Below are 23,332 nucleotides of genomic sequence, written 5' to 3' on the forward strand. Positions count from 1 at the left end.
CATGATGAAATGTGGCATGTGGATGAGGAATGAAGATATACAGTATGACATGCAGAATCATAAAAACAATGAATTAAGCTGTTGACTCTTATAGGTAATTTTCTGAATACATAATTTTGAATAACTGATAATGAATTATACTTAAAAAATAATTTTAAATATAAATAAAATAAATAATAATACAAATTAATTAAATAGAGCAACTGGCTCTTTTCCCATGTGTAGCTTGCAAAATATTGACAATTAAATATGTAATTAAAAAAATGGTGTTTTGAAGACAACTGGCTTCCTCTGGAAAAACTCTGGTGTCCTAAAAACATTAACTTTAAATGTAAATAAATCTATCATAGATACTTAAAAGCTTGTGTCTAAAGATAAACTTCAAAGCAGAAGAATCTTTGCACAGGATGAGAGTTTGATTTGTAGTGAGTGGATTTCGATAGCAGTGAGGGAAGCCTCTGCTGTTTTAAGGAAGTGCAGAGAGATTGATGGCAGGAGTAGATCAGCCATGTTAATACAGTGTTTTCATGTGGTTTACTCTATAACTGTATACAGCTCCCATTTTGAATGTAAGTACCATAGAACACAATACAAAAATCTTGCTTGATAAATAGTCCCAAATTCAAACAGATCTGAAATAGATGTTCAGAGATTGCTCGTTAATACAATTCTCTCACTCGCACTTTTCATTTTTCTCTCAGGCTTCTGTAACATATACGTCTCCATACATGAATTTCCTGTCTGACAGGCTGAGATAGTGTCCACACAGCATGTCAGATATCACAGGATTGGACTGACGGGATGAAGAAAAGAGCATCAGAACCATGTACAAATTTTGTGCATGACTGGATTCCACTTGAAGTTTAAATCTAAAATCAGCCATTCAGCCATAATTACAACCTCCTCCTGTGGGGTCGGATTTCATGTAATGGAGGTCCAGCGTCTTGCTGGTATGCAAAGCCACCAGATAAGGATAATTTTACTACAGGTTGAAATGAACAGTGAATAGCAGAGAACGAGGAGTTCACAAAGACACTAGAGAAACAGAATGAAGGCAAATAGTTTATATTTATATATTGCCTGCAGAAGGACATCATATTGAAGAAAACTGAATCAATACTGTTTGTGTTCTGCACATTGCATGCAAAATCTGCCTTTTCTTCTTTAGACAAACACAATGGTGTCTATGCACCTTATTTTGGAATGCCAAAGCAAGCTATTTTCTGGGAAGATGCAATAATCAGTAGCAAACTATTTGCGCTGCAAACCAGTCTGTTTATGATTAAAATAATAAATTATAATAATATAATACCAAATACTAGTTTGCAAAATCAAGCAGACTAACAGACTGTTTTTGTACAGCTAAAATAACCTGGAAGCAGATGAAACAATCAAGTTACAAATGGCCTAATCTTATTGAATAGCTTCATACGAACAGCATCATACTTTAAAAATAAGGTGGGTAATCTCTTTGTGGCAGCTGTGACAATTTTAAACGGTAACAGAATTAAATGAATGCGTGGTATTATGTGAGGCCCTGCTCAAGGGAAAAGGTTTGAGACTGTATTATGTTGATATGCTCTTTAGTAAGACCACATAAATAATTCTAGGATTCGCTCTAGAACTTCTACATTCCACAAGCTCATCTGAAAAAAGAGCTGCTATAAACACCTAGGAGAAGGTAACAAACAGATTAAACTGCCATTGTCATTTCTGCCTCAGGGCTGTACAGCTGCAGACCAACAGCAGCAGTCATTACAGGCCTGCACGCTCTCTGAGGAACATCTCAGTTGTGTTGAGAATTTTTTATACCTAAAAATCTACTTTCTGTTCTCAAAGACAGACCCAGAGGGGAGGTAAAACACCTGGCATGTCCTCTTACCTGTCACCAGGCTTCTAACTGAGTTGGTTGGCATGCAAGAGGCACATAATCATCTCAAACTGAACGGGATGGCTTTGATGATGTGCACTACAGGGACAGTGGTGAAGGCATGACTGCCTCCGGCATACTTCATTCATCTGTTCTGGTCTCTTCAAGGAGCACCGATCCTTCCTCATAACACGTCTATCATTTCTACAGAACAAGATAAATGCCCATCTGCAAAAGAGGATTTAGAGAAGAAATGCTGGTAGCAATTCTGCATTCCTACTTCTGACTTATGCCAGTTCTTTTTATTCTGCTTTCATCTACAGTCACATCTCAAGACGTTTGCTTTAGGCGATTTTTGTTGTGCTCAGGTCATATACAGTACACATACATTACACTCTAACCAGGTTAGTTCATCCAAAAATTACAATTCTGTCATCATTTACTTATGTCACTATGAAAGCCATAAGTATTTCATTCATCTTTAAAACAAAAAGCAGAGTCATTTGTAATATTCAGTACTTTTCAGTTATGTAATCAACATTTTCAAACTTCAAAAAGTACATAAAAGTAAAAGTAATCGATATGAAAAGAGTTGTTTAATCCAAGAGACATAGGGCCAGCTGCTTAAACTAGTCTTTAAAAAATTTGTCAAATTTGTTGTCTTCAAGACTGGTCATAACTTTTTAAACTCAGTATACAAAAAGGTTGATTGGCCCAATTTGAATCAGAAAAGTAATACTGATTACCTCTTGGCTAACTGCTAGTTGATCCAACTAGTTCTAAGACTATGTTTATGCAACTGGCCCATGATCACCTTATATGATGAACATATTTAAATTTTATTCACATACAAACATTAATCAACAAACATAAATAGAGTACATCAATTATATTAAACGAAAGCTCAGCTTTGCTTGCTTGATGCACGGGAACCAACAGTTTTTCATTTTCTGAATTTTGGAGAACCAAAATTTAATTGGGTGAACTAACCCTTTAATACATTTTAATTTTGGATGTAAAATGAGAAATTTAGAGGAATTCTTGAGCTTTAGCTGAAGTTAATAGTTACATTTTTTTATTATTATTATTGTTTGAGATCTAACAATAACTGGTGTTTGAATACCCTAGATTCTATTAGATTTCATGCAGCAACTATCTAACTCCAGATTCTATTTCTGATCCTTAAACGTTTGGCGAGAGAGGGTCATCAGGGGCCAAGTATGTACTTTCAATCAGCCTTAAGTTATTTCTTCTTCATGTTGAAAGGTTTGTTGGCAACACAGGGGGTGTAAGATCTCAGCAAGTCTTCACAGACTTCACAGAAACTACCCTTCACATGTGCTTAAAGATCACAGAGTGAAGTGAAGTGAAGTGAAGTGAAGTGAAGTGACGTGACATTCAGCCAAGTATGGTGACCCATACTCAGAATCGTGCTCTGCATCCCATAAGTGCATGTCAGAGCATGGGCAGTTTTATGCAGCAGTTGGGGGTTCGATGCCTTGCTCAAGGGCACCTAAGTCATGGTATTGAAGGCTTAGGTGCCCTTGAGCAAGGCTTTTAGAACTGCTTCCCGGCTCTTTTTGATTTATTCTTATAATGTGGGTTAGTCTCACTTTGTCAAAGCAATTATAATGTGGGTTAGTCTCACTTTGTCAAAGCAATTGTCTGTAACTTCTGACTTTTTCTTCTTTCTTGCATGTTATACTACTGATTTCATGTTTAAGAACACTGTATTCTGCAGTTTTTATCTAAAAGGTCACAAGCCCCTAATCATTGTCTCAGAATCATAAACAATGAGAGCTGCACTGCTCTGTGATCCATCAGAAGAGCTTCTCTCTCATTGGTATTTTTATTGTCCAGTGACTAAGTGGCACAGAGGGTACAGGGCTGTCTCTGAAGTCTGGTTCAACCAGGTTTCAGAGAGGTCACATCCTGTAGAACAAAATCCCTCTGGAAACACTGCCGGCTGCCAATTAGTGCGGTGATCTCTGGCCCTGCAGTGGAATGTTAAGCCCCGCTGGCCGTCACAGAGCATATACACAAGCGGACAAAGCAGCCGGGTGACTCATTCGGATTACAGGACAGGCCCGATCCAATGATCAAATGCGGCTAGTGCTGTGTTGGGATTACCACAGAAGGGTTGTCCAAAGAGGGTATTTGTGTTCAAGTACATTTCTAGTTCGTCAAGAGCACTTGTAGTAGGAAGAGGCTTTTCTTATTGGATCTTTTTTTTCACAATTTCATTTTAAACATCTAAAGGCATAGAGTAGCAGCCAAGCGGTAATGGCTGGATTCTTAAAAAAATATGAGAACCATACTCCTAGATTTATGCCAAACTGATCAAAAAACAAAAAACAAAACAGATACATTATTGAATTAAATGAGTACAAACATTAGGAAATCTCCATATTCTTCAGATAAGGTGTTATTGATTGCTTTTATTTCGTTTGCTGAAGATGTAATAATGCGCACAGTGCAGCCAATCACGAGTCACTTCCTTAACAAGAAGAACACAATTATTGAAGATGCCTGTGTGAGGAGACACCATCAATCACCAGACTTCAATGAAACACAAATTTACATGGCGCCACCATAAAAAACAAGAGCAGGAATGAAGGTTGTTCATTGTTAAAGAGTATCAATTGCCATTCATTAAATGAATGTTGCTTTTGTACTACTTTTATGACATACTTTTGCAGTCACTCTTATTACCGAACGCATCACTGGATAATCCAATGAATCATTAATTAAATCATGTCAATTTTCTTTTAGATTAATAAGAATATATGTGGGGACTTTGCAGTGAGTCCTAAATGTCTTCCTCTTAAAATGTACAGTGGCATTTTATTGCAGGGAAAATATAGAAAAACATTCTATATATCATTACCATCAATCCATCTTTTATTAATATGTGTTATGCAGTGGTGTTTATTTTATTTAGAAAAATTATCTTTAAAATAAATAAATAAAAATAAATAAAAATGTAAGAATAATAATTTAAAAAAATCACTTTTTTTTATTTGTAAAACCTGATGATCATGTTCTCCAGCATGAGAACTGTCAAAAATTTTGTGCTACAATGGAAGCAAGAAAGTACAGTATGTACAAAGGAGTTAACATGATCAGTCACAAATTTGCTTATTGGATTAATGACCTAAAAAAATACATTAAAATACATTAAAACATTAAATTATTTTAAATACGCATTTTTCTTTTTAAGCCATAACATTTTATTTCATTTTCCCCCAGATTGAAATTAGATTTTGAAAAGATTTCAAATGTGGACTCCACTTTATAATAAAGAATGCTGTTATAGTATTTTTTTTAATTAGATTTTTTTATCATGATGTCTTTTTGTCGGCTAACATGCTCACAGTAAAGTATCTGGATGGATAAGAGCCATGAGCACAGACTGGGTTCTGAATACTTAAGACACTGGCAGTGCAGATGAGAGCAGCAGCACTGATACAGTTTTTCTCAATGGGAGATAAATGACTCTCCAAAGACTGAAAGTGACAGACTCCAACTCCACGCCTAATAAAACCAGAACAAAGACAGCCAGCAGCCAGAGCAAACAGCACACACGGCGAGACAGTCAGCGGTGCAGGGACACACACACGCACACACGCACAAACTTCATAAGTCAGTGAAGCAGCTACACAGAAACCAAATCTCATTTCCTCTGCAACACTTTTGGAGGAAGAACCATATGTCATGTTTGGTTAAGAGAGAACCCCCCCCCTCCCTCATTATTCCAGACAGCAATGATATTAATGGTCCACGGCTTTGTGTCCCACACTGAGATCCTTTTGGGAATGTTTTTATTCTTCTCTGAGCTCTGGAGGGAAGCTGCTCTTTTGTGCTGTTCGAGGCTCAGCTCCCTGCTCCAAATTTAAACATGAGCCTTCTCATGTGAAAAGACAGAAACTGTTCTCAGATCAGTGGGGAAGGAATTTTAAAAACGTAGCCCTGCTGCTCACATTTAAAAAGCACAGCGGTATGTTATAGATTAAAGAGATGAGAAACTGTCTACACACTCAATCAATCCAATGAAAGTAAACAAGAGTATTTATCATAACTCACTTCAACCTTCATGGGAAGGAACACAGCCGTACTGTAAGGTTTGTACATTAGCATATTTTTTTTTTTTTTTTTTTACACACACACTCTAGATTTTTGGTAATGTAAAGATGAACAGAAATTGCAATTGTAAAAATTATATAAAAAAGGTTGCTTATATTAGTTTTAATTAAAATTTTTAAAGTCTTGATGGAACAAATGAAAGTAGTGACAGATCCTTTCTTCAGTATTGTGAAGTGCAACCGAGTGAAATGGAATATCGAATAAGAAACAAAAAATGTAGGGTGGGAACTCTGTTCTATCCATCGGTTGTTGATTGGATGGAGGCAGATCGGCTAAATGTGAACTTGCAGTCAAATGTAGGATGGTGGCACAGTTTATGACATTTTGATTAAACATTTTTTTTTAAACGAACAGATGAATCGTTCACAATAAGAAAAAATGCATTTAGAAAACAGATGAATTTTCATTTAGGGAAATATTAGTAGCATACAAAATGAATAGATTATTGATAATAAATGAATATAATAGAATATTGTGCATGGACACATTATGATTAGTTAAATATGGTAACATTTTTATTTCTATTTTTTTGGGGGACAATAAAACATGTCAGCATTTGCAATAGTCAAGTCAGAATAACTCAAAATATAATTTGTTTTATAAGTTGTAACTTAATTTGTTAATTGCTTTTACAATTTTGCAGGTCCATGTTGTTAAAGCAGTGTCATTTATGCAGCAGTCAAGATCCCTTTTAGAGATATTCGCACCATTTAGAAAACTAGAACAACACATCCCACGTCCTCTCATTGCTGTGCTCGGCCTGTGTGACAGAATCTGGGACCAGAGCCACAGGACCATCCCACATAGGGACTTCTAACGCTCAGTCTGTGAGCCTCAGTTTGCTCAGTACAAATCCAGTGAGGCAGCATAAGTTAATTCCACTGCTTTAGCTGCTAAATTCTATTTAGCTACCCGTCTGTTTCTCTGTCCTATTTAGCACGTCATTAGTAAGCAGTCATCACAAGCGGCACTAGTATTCCATTGAAAGACCTTCCTGACACTGCAACTTCCTGTGCACACAGTTCCTCCGTCACTGGCCGACAAGCCGTCTCTTCACAGAATCCACCAAAGAGTTATGGTTTTGCTGATTAGCACAGTCACATTAGTTAGCCCATGCTGGTATGCCATAACTACACCGTATAGGCTGCAAAATGCGTCCTTCTTCACTGACGGACATTCAAACGTCATTTTGTTTTCTGAAAGAATAAAAACATTTGCAAGCAACATCTAAGGCACAAATATTTCATTCTATTATAGTAGATTATGTATCAGTGTCCAACTGTTTTTGAAGGAAGACGACAAGTATGAAATTGACTTATATCACAGCTCCGGACCGTCACTAGTGAGTGATCTTCTTTTTCTTGTGGCACATTAACCAATCAGCCAAACCATGATGTAATTTTTCCTGCGGCTCCAGGCTGATTAGTCACTGATCAGTCATAAAAACATCTGTGAGCCCATCTGCAAAGATGGCAAATCACATTCTTGCAATCCTGCAACATCCTGCCAATGGGATGAATGGGAATGCTAGCTTTCTTCTGCATGATATTAAAGTTGCCTTAATGGAAACATCCATCTGACTATATTAATACTGCAGTGTGGATGACGTCTCCTTTGTCTCAATGATTTGTAGAGCTGTTCATCACCGAACACATTTATATGATTGAGGATCACAACGGTAACAGTCCGGTGAGAACTGGGACCAGCAGAATCACAGAATCCCAGATCCTGAAAGAGGGTGCTGCTGAGCTGTGGGTTTGTCTTTGGGTAAACACTGCATTACTGTGATTGGTCGGCGGCTCTACGTTGCAAACCATCCCTTCACAGCAAGATATGCATTCCTGCAAGCCAGAATCACATTTTGTGAGTGAATAATTTTGATATAAGAGATTATTTTTGTATGTTGACATGTATTAAGTAGATTAAAGAGTGGAATAGTGTGTATGTGGATACTCACATGGTGTGTGTTTTTGTGATGTCTACAGCCAGCTAACTTGCATTCTTCATACACTGCACATCTTTTAGTAACAAATTTTGTCTTTCCATGATGGTTGAAGTGGTGTATTGTCATGCAGTACTGGGTATCTATAGATGAAGGAACAGGATATTAGGAATTTAAAAGGATATTGCTTTACAAAGTGCCTGAACAATTCAGTCGAAGAATTTTGTTTAAATCTAGAGACAACAGTGAAGATCTGAGAGAGGTGGGTTTGTGATGAGTAAACTCACTCTGAGGACACCACACATCTTCTGCCCAGCGGTTACAGCTGTAATTGTCTGAGGCCTGCTCACATGTGAAGCACTTGAAACTCTTGGGGTATGGGGTGGCTGTTCAGACATGAACACTGCGTTATAGCATCACTATAAAGTCACTAGAAGTTAACAAAATTAAAACATTTACTGGAATAAACAAACTCACCTTCTGCAGCAGGCATGATATTGTAGAAGTCAATGCTGTCACTTGTCACCAAATCAACAAGAAGCTGGATGAGAACAGTGACTAAGGCCAGATCTGCTGCCATGTTTAAAACACTGATAGTGACTCCTAAAATAAACAGTTGAAGATAAAGTTAAAGTCACTGAACATTTAACTTCCACTTGTGCTAATATATATTTTGTTATGCACCTCAATATTACAATTATTGGCATGGACTGGGCAAATACACACCGCTTCTAGTGCTTAAACATGATGAACAGGCACCCTTTTTTACAAACAGTTTAGCATGAGAAGTGCATAAATGTTTATAACTGGGATATGATAAGCTTTTAAAAGGACTAATACAAATATTTTATGCAGATTATGTACGTATAATACGTCGTCTTGTTTGTTACAAAATCATTTTATATGTAAAAATCTAAGACCTATTCATTCATATCCATCATAATCTCTTTTAACAGAATAAAGACAAGGCACAAATGTCTGAATAACAGGACAGAATTGAGAATTGTAGGTGATAGATGAATTAACACATTACTTCTTTTAATTACAGCAAAGGCTCATACTCGGAAGAAGTACAACTTATGAATACTAATCATCCAAACAGCATTCATTTCATACATTATTCAATTTACTGAATGTGCTGGATTCACTAATATGTCCATTTGCATAAAGCCCTCTGGTACTTCAGTTGCAAGTACCTACATTTTTATGCAGGAAACCAAAACCCACCATAAGGGCTTATAACTGATAACAAGGGACTACAGTCCCCATCTACGTCTTCCTGACTTCCACCCCCATATTTAAAAAGTCTAGCACCTGCCCTTGGCATTTTAAGAAGCAGTAAGGCATAGTGACCTCAAAGGTTAATGATTAAGGCTGAACACATTCTCTAAAGACATTAACATGCTCTAGTGCTTGTTTCCATCAGTGTTCAATTACAATCCATTGACAATCTCACTGTGTGTGATGGACGTTAGCCTAGCTGTGTAACTTATTTCCTGTCTGAATAAACATGAGAGTGCATCAGCAAAAAATGCTGGGAGCAAGTTCTTTAAATAGATTCACAATCTGGAAAATGAAGAAGTTTAAATCTCATCTTACAAATGGCTTAAATTAAGTATTCACCATCAATTTAGTACACAGAAATCCACAGGCTCTACTTCATCTCTAGACAGCATATGGTTTAAAAGCAAACAGATGAGTGTCATTAATCTTGTGGCAGTGACAATCTACTCCTAAGGCTCTCTAGCAGAATAAAGAGAGATCACACGTATATAATGACTAACAGCACAACAGCAATCAGCTCCACTGACCCAGAGGTTAAAACGCACACAGGGGCCTGCAGTCTGAAGCTTTTCAGCTCCTAATGCAAGTGCTCGGTCACAAACCAGCCAGGGCACATGCAGGGACTTAAAATCAGTTCATTAAGAGTGAATAGCATAAAATGGTCATTTGCATGCATCTTTATGTCACCATATTTATGCCTAATATAAAACCACACACACATGCACTCATTCTTACATAAACAAAGGTTGCATTTTGAAACATGGTGGTATTTTAGATCAAAAGTATAGTCTATCTTTAAAATTAAATGCATTCAATTAAAATAAAAATTATGTAAAAAATAAAAATTAGAAGAACGTCAGAGGCCTGTTGATTGCTTCCATCATCTGTGAAGCCACCTGAATGACCAAGACTTTTAACATAGTAACTTCTTCTAAAAAAACATCTGCGAGACCCTAAGTTCTAATTAATATTTAGAATTTACAAAAACTGACCGCTTACTAAAAACCTGCTTGCTAAAAAGGCTAAATTTGCTCTAAAACAGGACATAAAAGTAGCCTACTTATCCAATACAAATATGAAATAATATAATGCAAAACATACACCTCATTCACTCAAAACATACATGATTTTGAAAATCAAACTATACAAAAAAAACAAAGACTTACCTTTTGTCTGTATGGAAAGCTTATAGGTTTAACATGTCAGGCAGACATATTCACTGAGTAAATGTGCAGAGGCTCCTGTCTTGACAGACTTTCAAAGGAAAAGGAAAGAGAAAGCTTAGAAGTCATTCTCCATTTCAGCTCTCTCTCACAACAACAAAAAAAAAAAAAAAAACACCGACCCCAACCTCCTGACATCCCCCGCTTCTGATTGGACAGCAGGTGCATTGTAGGGGCGGAGCATCTAGCCATTGTCTGAAGTCCACAGTGTGGTGTCAAGCCAGTCTAGCCCATGTATTTAGCATTCACAAAACACTCCTAGCACACACCCCATCCCCATAACCTCTGGAACACCCAGAACACAACACTCTGCTAGATTAACTGTACTTTCCTCAACACACTTCAGGAGTGAATTGTGCATTGATTTGTGCAAAAACTGTAGCGATCAATATTTAACCCCACTAAAGTTATGAGGTGCTTGATGGTCTTTGGGGGGTTGCATAGTCAACTGCTTTATTACTTTGAAATCTGTAACAGTGGGATTCAATTTATTCACTCTATTGTAAAAACTATTCTTGAGGATCTTACTTGGTTGACAAAAAAGGTGAGATCAGCAAGTGAAGCGAGGAAAAGACTGCTGAGTGTACAAATCACTTTTACTTTGGAAAATATATTATGGCCTTCTGCCAGTCCCCATAAAAAAGCTGCATGTGGAATATCAATGAAATATGATACAGTATTGCTCATATTATATTATGAGATCTAGCTGTCCCTCACAGCTGTCACACTTAATATACAGCTGTGAAATCTTCAAGTCTTGTGTAAATATCACACCACAGTGAGTTTTAGTGCATCCTTTGAGATTTATACAAGTCTGATGTTCTGACAGGGTTAGAATTACAGGAGTGTTCCCAGACTAACCAGAACTTTTAAAAATCCCTCAAATTAATGGTGGACTATCCTTTGAATATCACTGGTGATATTCTCAAATGCATTCCTGAATATTTCACAACTGCCTTTTGGCCATAAACAGTTTGGTATTTCCCATTTATGCCTTTTAGTGAAGGTTTAATGCTTTACATTTTATGTCAAGACACTTTTTCTACCATGTGCGTAAAAAAGAGGAACAGTTCTTTAAACACATATTAGTGGAGAAAGCAAATCACCTTCTGTCTTCCAGGGAAACTATCTTCCACAGTGACGATTTCAAAACAAAGAAGCTCAACAGGATTTGAAAGGAACAAATCGTCTTGACTTTGTTCAGTTAGTATTAGAACTAGTCAATTCACTATTTTTCACAAGCCAGAAAATAACTTAAGTAAATAATTTGCTTTGAATGGAGATACTGTATGCATTTTCTTAATATGACTTTCCTTCAACTGACATGGCATAAATTGTAAAAGTCATGATCTTTTTTTTATTTTAATTTTTTTGTCAGAAATAGACTCCATAACTCTTAAGAGTCAAATACAGTCACATGATTAACTTGTGTTTTATCCTGTGTTCTTTAGGTCAGGTAAAAGTCATGATCAATTTTTTTTTTTGGTCAGAAATAGGCTCCATGGCTCTTAAGAGTCAAATACAGTCAAATGATTAACTTGTGTTTTATTCTGTGTTCTTTAGGTCAGGTAAAAGTCAGACTGAGTTCATAATCAAAGGAGCTTAAATCTTTTCAAAATATAATTTGCATTAATGCATGATCTTCGTTAACATTAATGCCAAAACAAGATGTACATTATATGTCTAGGAATATTACAGTATATTGCTCTGTCAGCTCTTTACTGGAAGACACCGTTGACAGATTTACTACTTTGTTTTGAAACTAGCAGATTTCTCTGTGTTTTGACAGAAAATCAGAACACATAACGTGCTCTTCTATAGGTGTTGATGGTCCCGCCCTTCTCAAGGGCCGGAGGGCTTTTCTGATGGCCTGAGGGCCGGTGGATCTATTTCATTACATTATACAGTGCTCTATTTTTGCTTCTTTGGGGTTACAGTTGAAAAGAAAAAAAGAGGAATCTGAAGAAACTGGGTAGAAAAAAAAGTGATCTAAAAAGCTCAGATGTCCCAATCCAGAAATCATTTAGTAGCTTTTTGTCCTATGAACAGCATGATTTAATGCTACTCAGGAACCTTCTTGTAAATGTGATCCTAAGTCTAGCAATTTAAAAACAATTTGTCTGAACATGAAGAGAAAAAAAAAGAAAACATTCCCACAATTCACTTAGAAGCACCTGCATAGGTACGACCCAGATCCTGACCATTCAAGTGAAAAACATTTAAACCCACATGTCATATCTCTTGAAATATGTCAGAACTGAGAGCTTAGCATGACATAGAAAAATAAGCTTTAAAGATCTAAACGCCCTGGTTCCAGGACACTTTCATCAAATGACAGATTTGAGGAATCAAATTTCTGTTGGAATATGGAGAGAGGGTGACATCAAAGCAATATTTATAAGACCTCCATGTTGCTCAGTACACAGTAACACTGGCAGAATTTCAAGTACGCCACACTCAAATGTGTGTATATTTACCAAACTCATGAATCATTACAGCATAGCAACACTGAACGAACAATACAAACATTCAAATGTTCCAGTTACCTGAGATTTCCTGTTGAGATCCTCAAAAGGGTAAAACACTTCCTCTTTCTCTCTTGAACCATTTCCCCCCTTAAGAAACTGCTGATAAAAAAAGGAAAAACTGTGGATTAACCACACAATTAAATCCATCTATCTAGACTGCTTACTTGACAAACATCATCATTTCCTCTCTGCAGAAAGAGTCCAGGAATTTTCCTACACAATCTCACCACATTTATATCTCCTTTGTCTTACATTTGTCAGTGACTGGCTAGGTATGTGACTGGCTTTACCGTCACAGGAAGACAGACTGTCATAAACACACCAGGTCAAGCATATAAACTCAAGGGGGCTTTGTGTGACTCCTTTTATTGCTCATTTGTGATTGGTGCCTTTCCCACTCATTTATCAATGCTGACCAAGTCAGCACACAGACATGTAGGTTGTAAAACACAAAGGCCCTGAGGACAATACACCACAACTCAGAACAGGGGCTATTAGTACTCTGTTGTACTTTTAAAGACATTTTTTGTAATGAAAAACTATATGTGCTTCACAGAATATAAATAATATTTTAATGTAAATTGCTGTATATTGTTTATATTACTACATTTCAGATTAAAAAAAAAAAAAACTTCTAAAATATTATAAAGTAACAATAAATCTAGCTCACAACTAAATTAGAACTCAAACAAAACGAAAAAGAAAAAAAATAAGTTAAAGGACCTTCTAAAATACTGAGAAGAAAAGGAAGAAAATGAGCAGATCATGATAATTAAGTTATTCCGGTCTTTATTTGTTATTATCGAATGAGTTATCAGGGAAGGATGTAGGTTATAAAAATTCTAAAAAAGGCTGTTCATTCTGTAAATCTGTTACTGACTTGCATAATCTTATCCATCCACATATAAGGATCAGACTGGCAATTGTTCATTGTTATATAAAAAAGTCATGTAAAGATTCCATTATATCCTTCAGGCTGTCATGTGGATAACAGAGGTAATGTACAGTAATAAATTCAGTATAATGCCTTTCTGTTAGCCGATCAGGTCTAGTCGTGCCTAAGTGAGATCTGTGTGGAAAATCCCTGAGGTGTGTATTTATGTGTATGTGAAGATGAAGGTCACGGTAAGTTAGGATAAAAAAAAAAAAAAAAAAAAAAAAAAAAAACCCTTGAGGTATACCATTTTCACTTGTGTCATGGCATTTCATCTGAACTGAGTAAAGTAGGGCAGACCAGGACTAGTTATCACAAATTTAGTGAATATTTCTCAAGATTAGAGGTTTCATTTTCAAGTCAAATATTTAAGTCAGTTTCTGTTTAGGCACATACCTTAATGTCCTGACAACGAAAAGCTATTGAACCGTTGATGTCTTAAAAAAAAAAAAGATACAGATCAGTCACTAAATTGCCATTAAACAACCTATTATAGGCTTTCCAGCAAAATGTGAACAATTAATGAAACAGAAAAAAATGTCATTATATGAAAATACCAAACCATTGTTTTAGCCATAAATAAATAAATAATTAAATAACTGTAATCCATCAATTTTATACATTTCCAACATTTAAAATGTGGCAACTTGTCCCAAAAACTGATATTTATGAAAAATACTTGTGTTCATCCATTCAGTTAAAATCTACTGTAAAAATGTCTACAGGATATAGGTCTAGTGAGAACTTCATCATAACCTTAACCAGTTTCCTTGAAAAGTAATTAAATACTTTAAACAAATGTATAAACCTCTCATTATTATACAAAACATCAGCTTAATACTTTAACGTCTTGATTCATATGTAAACAAAGGCAAAAGAATATATTTTCAAGGCAAATTTTTTAAATAAACTAATTCAAAGCTTACAATATTCAACATAAACTACTCAAACAGTAGTAAAAAAAAAACCCTTAGCTGTAAATGATCAGAGTAGGGAGCCGCAGCGCTTGGCACCTGCACTGAACCGGGAAAAAGGTTTCAAAAAGGGAAGCTGCATGAACGTCTCCTTTCACAGCAATTTTAAAGGCTCAACGGCCACCCTGGTAAAATTACATGCATCTCATATTTCACATTAAATTTCTTTGTGGGCCCTTTCCCAAGTATTGATTACTTTTTGGTATGTGACACCTAAAAGCAGCTTAGAAAGTCTTTAAGAAATTCTGAGAATGTGCATTTGGTGTCTCAACCAATTCTAGCTGACCTAGGCCTTCATTAGAGCATTAGGGTCTTTCTAAAAGGAATTCTCTCAAAAGTCTGTTCGTGGACTGAAGCAAATTGCTTTTCAGTCCTAAAGGCTTTTAGACCATTGTGTTTCAGAACTGCCATCTGCTTCCATAATTAGCATAAATACTATTTTAATCTTCACTTTAAGGGTGTATTCACACCAGGAAAGTTCGCTAGTTCACTTGCTTTGGTCTGGAACGAATACAAATGTTGATTTTTTTTGTTTTGTGTGGTTCACTTTCACACTGCCAAAAATTGTAAACGAAACAACACGTGTGCTAAAGGTCATTCATTCATTGGACAGAAATTCTCAAGTGTACCAGAGGTCTTTGGAAGCGGACCGAGACCACTTCTTCAGCTGGGTCTTGGTGTGGTTGTTTAGTCCACACCCGAGTGCGATTCCTGCATTCACACCTGCCCAAAAGATCTGCACCAAGGGGGGAAACGAACTTGAGTTCGATACAATCGAACCAAACAAGACAGGTGTGAATACACCCTTAGCATGCTTACAGAAGCAGAAGTATCCCTTCCCAAGGTTCATATGTTGAGAAAGGAACCCTTGAGTGTCAGTCTCTCTCATTACATGGGGGTGAGAGACCAGAGTCTGTTTAATTGGCCAACTGATTACAGCACATACGCTCTTTCGTACCACCGTTCTCCTGCAGACTCTCAGAAGCCTTCCTGTTCTCTGGCCTGCAGGTTCAGAGAGATCAGAGCCCCGCAACAAGGGCTTCCTTTGTGTGCTTCACTGGGCTGGGAAATAGAGATGAGTTTGTCCATTTGCCTCTGAGGCCACAGCGAGGGCTGGATGGGGCCCTGGGAGAAACCTGGGCTATCAGGTATCACTAACGGCAGGTGAACTGATATCTAACTGGTCGAGATCTGGAAAAATCCAACATAACCGTAGTTCTGTGTTGTTCTGCAAATGACTTAGCTCACACTGAAGCCAAGAACGCTCTTAAACTTTAGAACATCTGCACACACACAAAAACTAGATGCTTTATGATTAACCTTAAAAAAAAAAGATTGGCTGTTTCAAAGCCGGTTCAATCTGCATTCTCTAATATTAAGGCGTAGCTCTCAGGGATATTGACGGACCCTTAATAATTTTACATAAATTTATGTACTTGCATAAACATACTTGCTTGGCACACAAGAACCAATAAGGTTTGTTCTCATGCATCAAGCAAGTGTGTTTGAACTTCCATTTACCATACTGATGTACTCCATGTAAAGTGCCTTGCCAAAGTATTCACACCCCTTCATTTTTTTCACGTTTTGTTATGTTGCTGCCTTTTGTTAACCTGCTTTAAATTACTTTTTTCCCCACATCGATCAACACTCCATACACCATAATGACAAAGCAAAAACAGAATTGTCACAACTTCGTAAATTTATTAAAATAAAATAAAAAACTGAAATAAATACATTGCATTAGTATTCATACCCTTAGCTAAATATTTTGCTGAAGCACCTTTACAGCCTCAAGTCTTTTTTGTTTGATGTGACAAGCTTTGCTCAACAGCATTAGGCAATCATCTGCCATCCTTCACCTCATCTCTTCACCTCTCAAGCTCTGTCAGGTCGGATGGGGGACGAAGAAATATTTGACTGGGTTCAAACCCAGGCTGTGGACAAGGACATTCACAGAATTGTCTATAAGCCACTCTTGCTGTGTGTTTAGGGTCACTGTTCTGCTGAAAGGTGAACCTTCTGCCCAGTCTGAGGTTCTGAATGCTCTAGACTAGGTTTTCATAAAGGCTATCTCAATATTTTGGTGCATTGAGTGTTTCTTCTACTTTGATGAGTCCGTCAGTCCCTGCCGCTGAAAAACAGCCCCTCAGCATGAGGCTGCAATCAGCACACTTTACTTTTGGGATGCTACTCTGCAGATGATGAGCAGTGCCTAGTTTCCTTCAAACACGATGCTTGGAACTGAGACTTTTATTCCAAAAACAAATTTGAAAAATGTGCTTTATATAATGTTCTATTCACTCAATAATTAAAAAACATTAAGGGGAAAAGGAGCAACAATGTTGCCAAAGACATGGAAAAAAAGAAAAGAGAAGCTGCTAAAATAGTCACAACTCATCCTGACTAAAGGGTAAATCAGTCTGTGTGCTGTCTGTTCACATCCTAGCAGAAGAACTGATACACACAGCAAGAAAGGCAGCGGGCCAAGCCTCCATACAACAGTAGGTTTAAAACTCACAAAGGACTCACAAAATAGATTGTAAACAAAACTTGCCAGCAAAAGGATCTAACAAATATGTTCTTAGTCTCTTAAAAAAAACTGTTCAGACTAGGTATAGTACATTATAAATGTTTGGTTATCATGGACAGATAGCTGGCAGTAGCTGGCAATTAATAGCAGAAAAAGTAATCTGGAGATTTGCAGAGAAACAGATACGCCCCAAAGGGCGTAACACTTCACTTTCCTAAATGTGCTGCTTTTGTAATCACTAAGATATGAATTAATGTACTTCTTTTTGCATTTGCTAATCAAAAAAAAAACTACACAACCCTTTTTGCAAACATTGAAATTTAGTATATATAATCTGAGAAGCTAAATTTAACAGAAGAGCTATTAATTGAATGTAAATGAGTAATTCATGGGTCTGAATAATTTCTTTTTGCCAAAAGCTACTTATTACTCTTCCAGAACGTTTCTATTTATGCTTAATTAACAGGTCAGAGTGCTTCATTTGAAGACACACTGGGTTCAGAAGCCCAGATCTAAGTGCCTATTACTCTGGCCACTGCTTTCGACGCGTCTGATTTTTGGGTATGTGGATCTAATCTCCTGAGATGATGAGAGATTGGGTTCTTTTCCAAAGTGCTCTCGTCAAGTTAAGATTAAATAGACCCTTTAGCTGTCTCACCTGGGATTGTGGCCAAGGTAACTGAATAGAGATGCCTGGACATTTATTCTGTGTGAGAGAGTCTCCCTGCATTCTCAGGATCTGATGAGGATTACAGTGCTCTTATTGAAGAGAGCAATGAGATGGAATGCAGCCTGTGCTAAGTGCCATAATATTGCAGAGGTCATGTGCAGTTTACCTGAAGAATGAGAAAAAGGTGGAAATACAGCAGAATAATGTGCATGGGCTGCCCTGAACTGCAGATTGAGATTGTTGGTTTAACCAAATCCTGTTATAAATGAGAAAAATACACCAATCATTTCAGACTTCAGTATCACATGATCCTTCAGAAATCATTCTAATATGCTGTGTTTGGTGCTCAAGAAACATTTCTCATTATCAATGTTGAAGAGTTGCGCCGATTAATATTTTTGTAGAAATTCTTATTTTATTTGACATTTTATTTACATTTTTTCACATTTTTTTTCCATAGAAAATTCAAAAGAACCGCATTTATTTGAAATTTAATTATTTTGTAACTTTATAATTTTTTTGTTACTTCTGATGAATTAAATGCATGTTTACTGAATAAACTTATTAAATAAAACATCTTACAAACCCCAAATTACTAATAACATATAAATACATACATAAACCCAGCTAAATTGCAAGAGTGGTGTAAATGGATGAACAAAATGCACACATTTGAAAATGGTATTGGCAGCCATAATGCTGCAGATGAACACTTTTTTACCCTCAAAATCAAGCACCTTATAAATATACAACTCTTTTTATTTATTGGAAGTTGCATTCAAAATCTACATAGCTCAAAAAATCTTGCCTTCTCGGTTCAAATAGGCAGGTTTTCCTGAGGATGTCTGATCCTTTTCACTATAACGTGAACCACCTAGACGGCAAGATGTTTCAGGAAAATTGTACATAGTAGTCTAAATAATTTACAAACTCTCCTCATAAGGGTGGACCTATTCTTCAACTATATAAAGAGTTGATTCTAGATACTCTACTAATGCTTCTACTGACTTTTTGGAGATAAAAGAGTATGTGTCTCTCATCGATAACCCTGTGGACCTCTATTGTTTTCATGATCTTGAGGACCCTCCCCTGTCATTCTGCTTTGTGACACTGTGATAGTTCTGCAACACAGGGCCTCAGGTCAGGCTTATCTCCACGCTTGACCATCCCCAGTCATTCTAGAGGGAGACACTCACCTGAGCCAAAGCACATTCGCACTCTATCCTTGTCCATTTTTTATACTGAACACAAACAGAATAGAAACTACTACAAACGACCTCTTTAAACCTGAATGTATTGGTCTAAACTTGCCCACAGTGAGCCAGAGCCTGTCAGGTTAGTCGTTAAAAACTGGGGCAAAAAATACAAGTCAGAACCTTTCTATGAACTGAAACGGCATTTTTACATCATTCCTTGCGTTAGAGTATGACATAACTGGAGTCATGTGTTACCAGTCAAGAGCATGTACTTTACTCTGAGCTCCCTCTCAAGTCAACTGCAAAGAGCTGATACTTATGACTCACTCTAATGACAGACCGCAGAGAAATATCTGAGCTCTTAGCTATCGTAAGCACCACTTCAAGAGTAAAACAACCCTGTGTTTAAAGTACATCCAAACACCTATTAAACAAAAAGATCTCCGCATGTCATCCATAAAGGAACAAACCCACTCAAAAATGAGGAAAAACATGAGCATCCAAAACAAAAATGGGAGAAATCTTCCCCTGATTATAAACATGAGTTGAAATTACAGTATCTTTGCTGTGCAAACTTGAAAAGAGCAGTAGTTTCAACAACGAGCAGCACAATGCCGTGTGGGTCAGTCAACAGCAGCTGGGACCTCTAAGATCATCAAGCCTTCGTGCCATCTGTCCCCCTTCATCTGTCCACAGCAACAACGTCCTTCTGAATCAAAGAGGGCAAGCAATCTTACTCTCTATGCAAGTGATAAAAATGTAATTGGTGTGGTATGCAGCCACAGTAAAATTCCACAGTAATTGCAAAGGTCTGAATCAGGACCGAAATATACGAGTCTTGATTTGATCTGAACAGTTGAATGCAGAACATCCTAAGCTAAGTATTGACTAAAAGTTAGAGACAAGGATCCAACTCGATGCTGCCCGGAGATGGCCTTCTTACAATTACTTAGACTACGTCTCTTTAAATTATAATTGGGTTCAATGACCTCATGCTAATTCTTTTTGTCTGGATCTATTCATTTATTTAAAAATACATAAAAAATGCAATTAATATATATACTAACTCTAATACACATCTTCTGTGATGAGCATGTTTTTAAAATTCTTCTTTTTTTGGAAGCTAAAAGTAAAAAAAAATTTAGGATGGTACACCAGTTCTCATTAAAAGCCTCATTAAATATATATATATATATTTTTTTTTTATATTATTTTTATATATATATATATATTGGTTATAATATCTAAAAATAATAATAAAAATTAATTAATACATTTCTAAATATTTTAAAATATAATATAAAATATAAAAAATACTATAAGAGTATTTAAATAACACAAATAAAATATTCAAATATTCAATGCATAAGGAAACAATGTTATTGCTTTTTTCTGTCTACACATAGAAACACATAAATGTGTTATAAATGCCACAAGCTAAATTACACACAAGGCTTTCACAAAGATTAAATGAGTGAGTGAGAACCCTTCAGTCTTTGGGTTTAGTGATGCGTTCTACAAACCAGGGTTTGAATGACAGGACGTGACCAGTTCATCTCTATCTTGTGGTCTCCTCAACACACTGTTAATGACAGTCTGACTCTTGATTGCACAGATACATGGCAGCTGACAGCGGAATCTGATCCCTGGGTTAGACTGAGCTTTCACTGACAGACTAATGGAAGCTCTCTTGTAGCCAGAGACGGAGCCTCAAGAGGAGCTGAGGGCCACATCAAAGACAACAATCCTGCCTGTGATCTGCTAGTGTCCTCCAGTTCTACATGAGAGCAGAGATGAGTGACAGCTGAGGATAAGAAGGGAGGAGGGGCTCCCGATCACTCCTCAAGCCCATGAGAAATTACACATGGAGGAAGAACAACATGCAGTGGAACTGAGGGCCACCAGAGGTTCTGGTGATATATAATCAAATAGACTATCTGTGCTATCAAAATGAGGTGTAGCTGATGTGATATTCTCAGTCAGCTGTTATTTTTGAGACCATGGGAGTCACATCAACAGATTTGTGTCGAGGTGTATTAAAGATATCTTTTATTGATACTCTGTTCTGTGATTGACACACAGCAGCTGTCTAACCACTACACAGTTATACACCTGCTTTCAAAACAGGAGCTATGTCATCTTGAAAAGTCAGGAACAAGAATGCATCTGGAACTGTACTCTCTTAATATGTGGTCACCTTAACTGGAAAATATATCTTGTGTTCATTTAAATCATGTTACAATCAAACAAGAAGGAGAGACCGGGGCTAGTTGTCACTGTTGTTATTTGGTTTTAAAGGGCTAGTTCACAGCTGGAAAGATGGGCTGAAAAAAATAAATAAATAAATAAATCAGTGCTAAATGAACAAAGAAAACAGGCATAATGGGCTATGATGTTCCCTTTTGCCAAAAGCTACATCTCAACTAATTAATTAATTTGATTTTGTAATTTTGCATTTGTGTCATCCAGATGACTTTTATCGACGAATCAACAGGGATATCTGGGTTCAATGGATTTTTTTCTTTTTCTTTTTTTCTAAAGCAATGCTTATAAAAGGTGTTTACAGATACCCAAGTAAAAAGTAAAAATATATATATATATATATTTTTTTTATGAATTATGTCAACCAAGCTAAACATCCAATCATTTCTGATATTGCTTAAATAACTACTCTATAATGAAGGACAAGGTTATTTGTCATAAATGTCAGGCTGGGGTTATAATGCCACAACTGTTGTAATTTTATAAATTATATATATATATATATATATATATATATATATATATATATATATATATATATAAAATTATACCTTTTAATTTCTTTAGTTTTGTTATTTATTTATTGTTCAAATTTTGAAGAAAAAAATCTAACCTATTATATTAACTAGTCTATATTATTTGTATGTTGTGGATAATGGCATTTTGATTTAAAATATAGTGTCGTGAACATATCCCGACATGCTTCAATGAACTGCATTTCCCCCGGGCAAATAACGATGTCGATGGCAATGTTCAATTATTTTTTTGTAGCCAAGACTTAAAGGTGTGTCTAAAACCTATGTTATAAAATAACATCACGCTGAGTGTTCGGTGAAATAAAACTAGCCCCGGTCTTCCTTATGCTGCTTGTCTGAAGCTGTGAATGACAGTTAACTCTACTGAAGATCTTGTTCAGGAGTGGTCATTAGATCCAAGTCGGTTGTGTAAAAGATTTACACTATCATAATGTAAAAGTGTCTAACGTTAAATAACAAGTCACACTGTGTTGACATCTCGTTCATGAGTTTGGTGTTGGCTAAGAGATCTCGAGCGTTTGTCCCATAGTGTTTAACTGTCAAACTTAAAGAGCTCAAAGCATACTCACCCTCGACGTGTGTGATTTTATTCACATGTACAGAAATAAAATCTCATCTCTTGTAGTACGTGAAGGTCACCCGCATCCCCTCTTCAGTGATATGGGACGACACGGTCACAGTCAACTACAAAATGAGTGCATTTGCTGCTGTGGTTTTTCGCGTCTCAGCGCTCTCACAAACACAGTCTCTGATTGGTCGACTGGGTCCCGACCTCAGGATTCCGTTTCTTTTTTTTTTTTTCTTTTGAGTCGAATCATCTCTAGTGAATCCGTTGAATCGGTTCACATCTAAAGCGGTTCTCGAATCTGACTCATTAGGACCGTATTTGACATCTTCGATTCGTGAACTGAATCACTGGATTGGGACGAGATTAGTGGCCGGGAGACGTGAACACTCTTAAAAACTTAATAAAAACGCAACAATAAATAATGTACCTGCTACATATGGATTTATTAGAACATTTTAGACCATGTTGTAATATGCTCATAAGGATCTCATGATCCCTTGATCCCGCAATTACATTTAATTTGAATCTATTTACTGGTGCTTTGAAACGAATTGTTCAAAAGAATCGATTCGCAGAAAACTATCTGCACACACCAACATAGGTTTCATAATGTTGTCCATGTTCATTTTTTCCTTAAAGCAAATTACACCAAAGTAAAACTGTTTGCCA

At 36.5% G+C, this 23,332-nt stretch overlaps 1 protein-coding gene across 1 annotated transcript; it reads right to left on the minus strand.

Moving 5' to 3' along the window:
- Nucleotides 1–5,082: 5,082 nt before the first annotated feature.
- On the minus strand, nt 5,083–22,952 carry LOC109058700 (ly6/PLAUR domain-containing protein 6B-like). The gene is made up of 7 exons (XM_042763616.1): nt 22,665–22,952; nt 13,009–13,086; nt 10,406–10,493; nt 8,433–8,558; nt 8,243–8,341; nt 7,971–8,098; nt 5,083–7,854 (listed from the first exon to the last, which is right to left on the minus strand). Exons 4-7 carry the CDS (start codon nt 8,533–8,535, stop codon nt 7,684–7,686), a joined length of 501 nt encoding a protein of 166 aa, XP_042619550.1. The 5' UTR covers nt 8,536–8,558; nt 10,406–10,493; nt 13,009–13,086; nt 22,665–22,952; the 3' UTR covers nt 5,083–7,683.
- Nucleotides 22,953–23,332: the final 380 nt, after the last annotated feature.

This window comes from Cyprinus carpio, chromosome A9 (genome assembly GCF_018340385.1).
Source record: "Cyprinus carpio isolate SPL01 chromosome A9, ASM1834038v1, whole genome shotgun sequence".
NCBI lineage: Eukaryota > Metazoa > Chordata > Actinopteri > Cypriniformes > Cyprinidae > Cyprinus > Cyprinus carpio.

Bases quoted from the DNA above. Each gene is read 5' to 3' on its own strand.
- LOC109058700 (XM_042763616.1), bottom strand. From the start codon at position 8,535: ATGGCAGCAGATCTGGCCTTAGTCACTGTTCTCATCCAGCTTCTTGTT. The intron at 8,342-8,432 runs GTGAGTTTGTTT...ATGTCTGAACAG, and splicing joins TATCATGCCTGCTGCAGAAG to CCACCCCATACCCCAAGAGT. The intron at 8,099-8,242 runs GTGAGTTTACTC...CTTCATCTATAG, and splicing joins AGATGTGTGGTGTCCTCAGA to ATACCCAGTACTGCATGACA.